At 52.3% G+C, this 262-nt stretch overlaps 1 protein-coding gene across 1 annotated transcript in view; it reads right to left on the reverse strand.

Moving 5' to 3' along the window:
• Positions 1-262, reverse strand: part of KLHL10 (kelch-like family member 10) — a 7017-nt gene that overhangs the window by 5288 nt on the left and 1467 nt on the right. The window contains 2 exon segments of the mRNA XM_009872241.1: position 1; positions 3-127. The exon segment at position 1 is cut by the window's left edge and continues 299 nt beyond it. Coding sequence (XP_009870543.1) covers position 1; positions 3-127 — 126 coding nt within the window.

Here is a 262-nt window from a genome sequence, read left to right on the forward strand (position 1 = left end):
TGTTGATGTGGGACATCTCCAGCAGCGCCTCGATGACGAGTTCTCTGCATTCGTCGTTGTCCTGCACATACTCGTGTGTCTGGACGTTGTTCAGAAAGTATCTCCGTGGCATTAGCGCCAGTCGCACCTGAAAAACGCAGAGGAGGAGGTTGGAATATTAATGCAGGTGGCTCCATCCCCTTCCTGGTTTGCTCCCACGTGGGATGGCCACAGCTTTGTCTAAAGCTTGTTAGAGAACCGGAGAGTTAAGCGTGTGGGTTTC

This window comes from Apaloderma vittatum, unplaced genomic scaffold (assembly GCF_000703405.1).
Source record: "Apaloderma vittatum isolate BGI_N311 unplaced genomic scaffold, ASM70340v1 scaffold26726, whole genome shotgun sequence".
Classification (NCBI taxonomy): Eukaryota; Metazoa; Chordata; class Aves; order Trogoniformes; family Trogonidae; genus Apaloderma; species Apaloderma vittatum.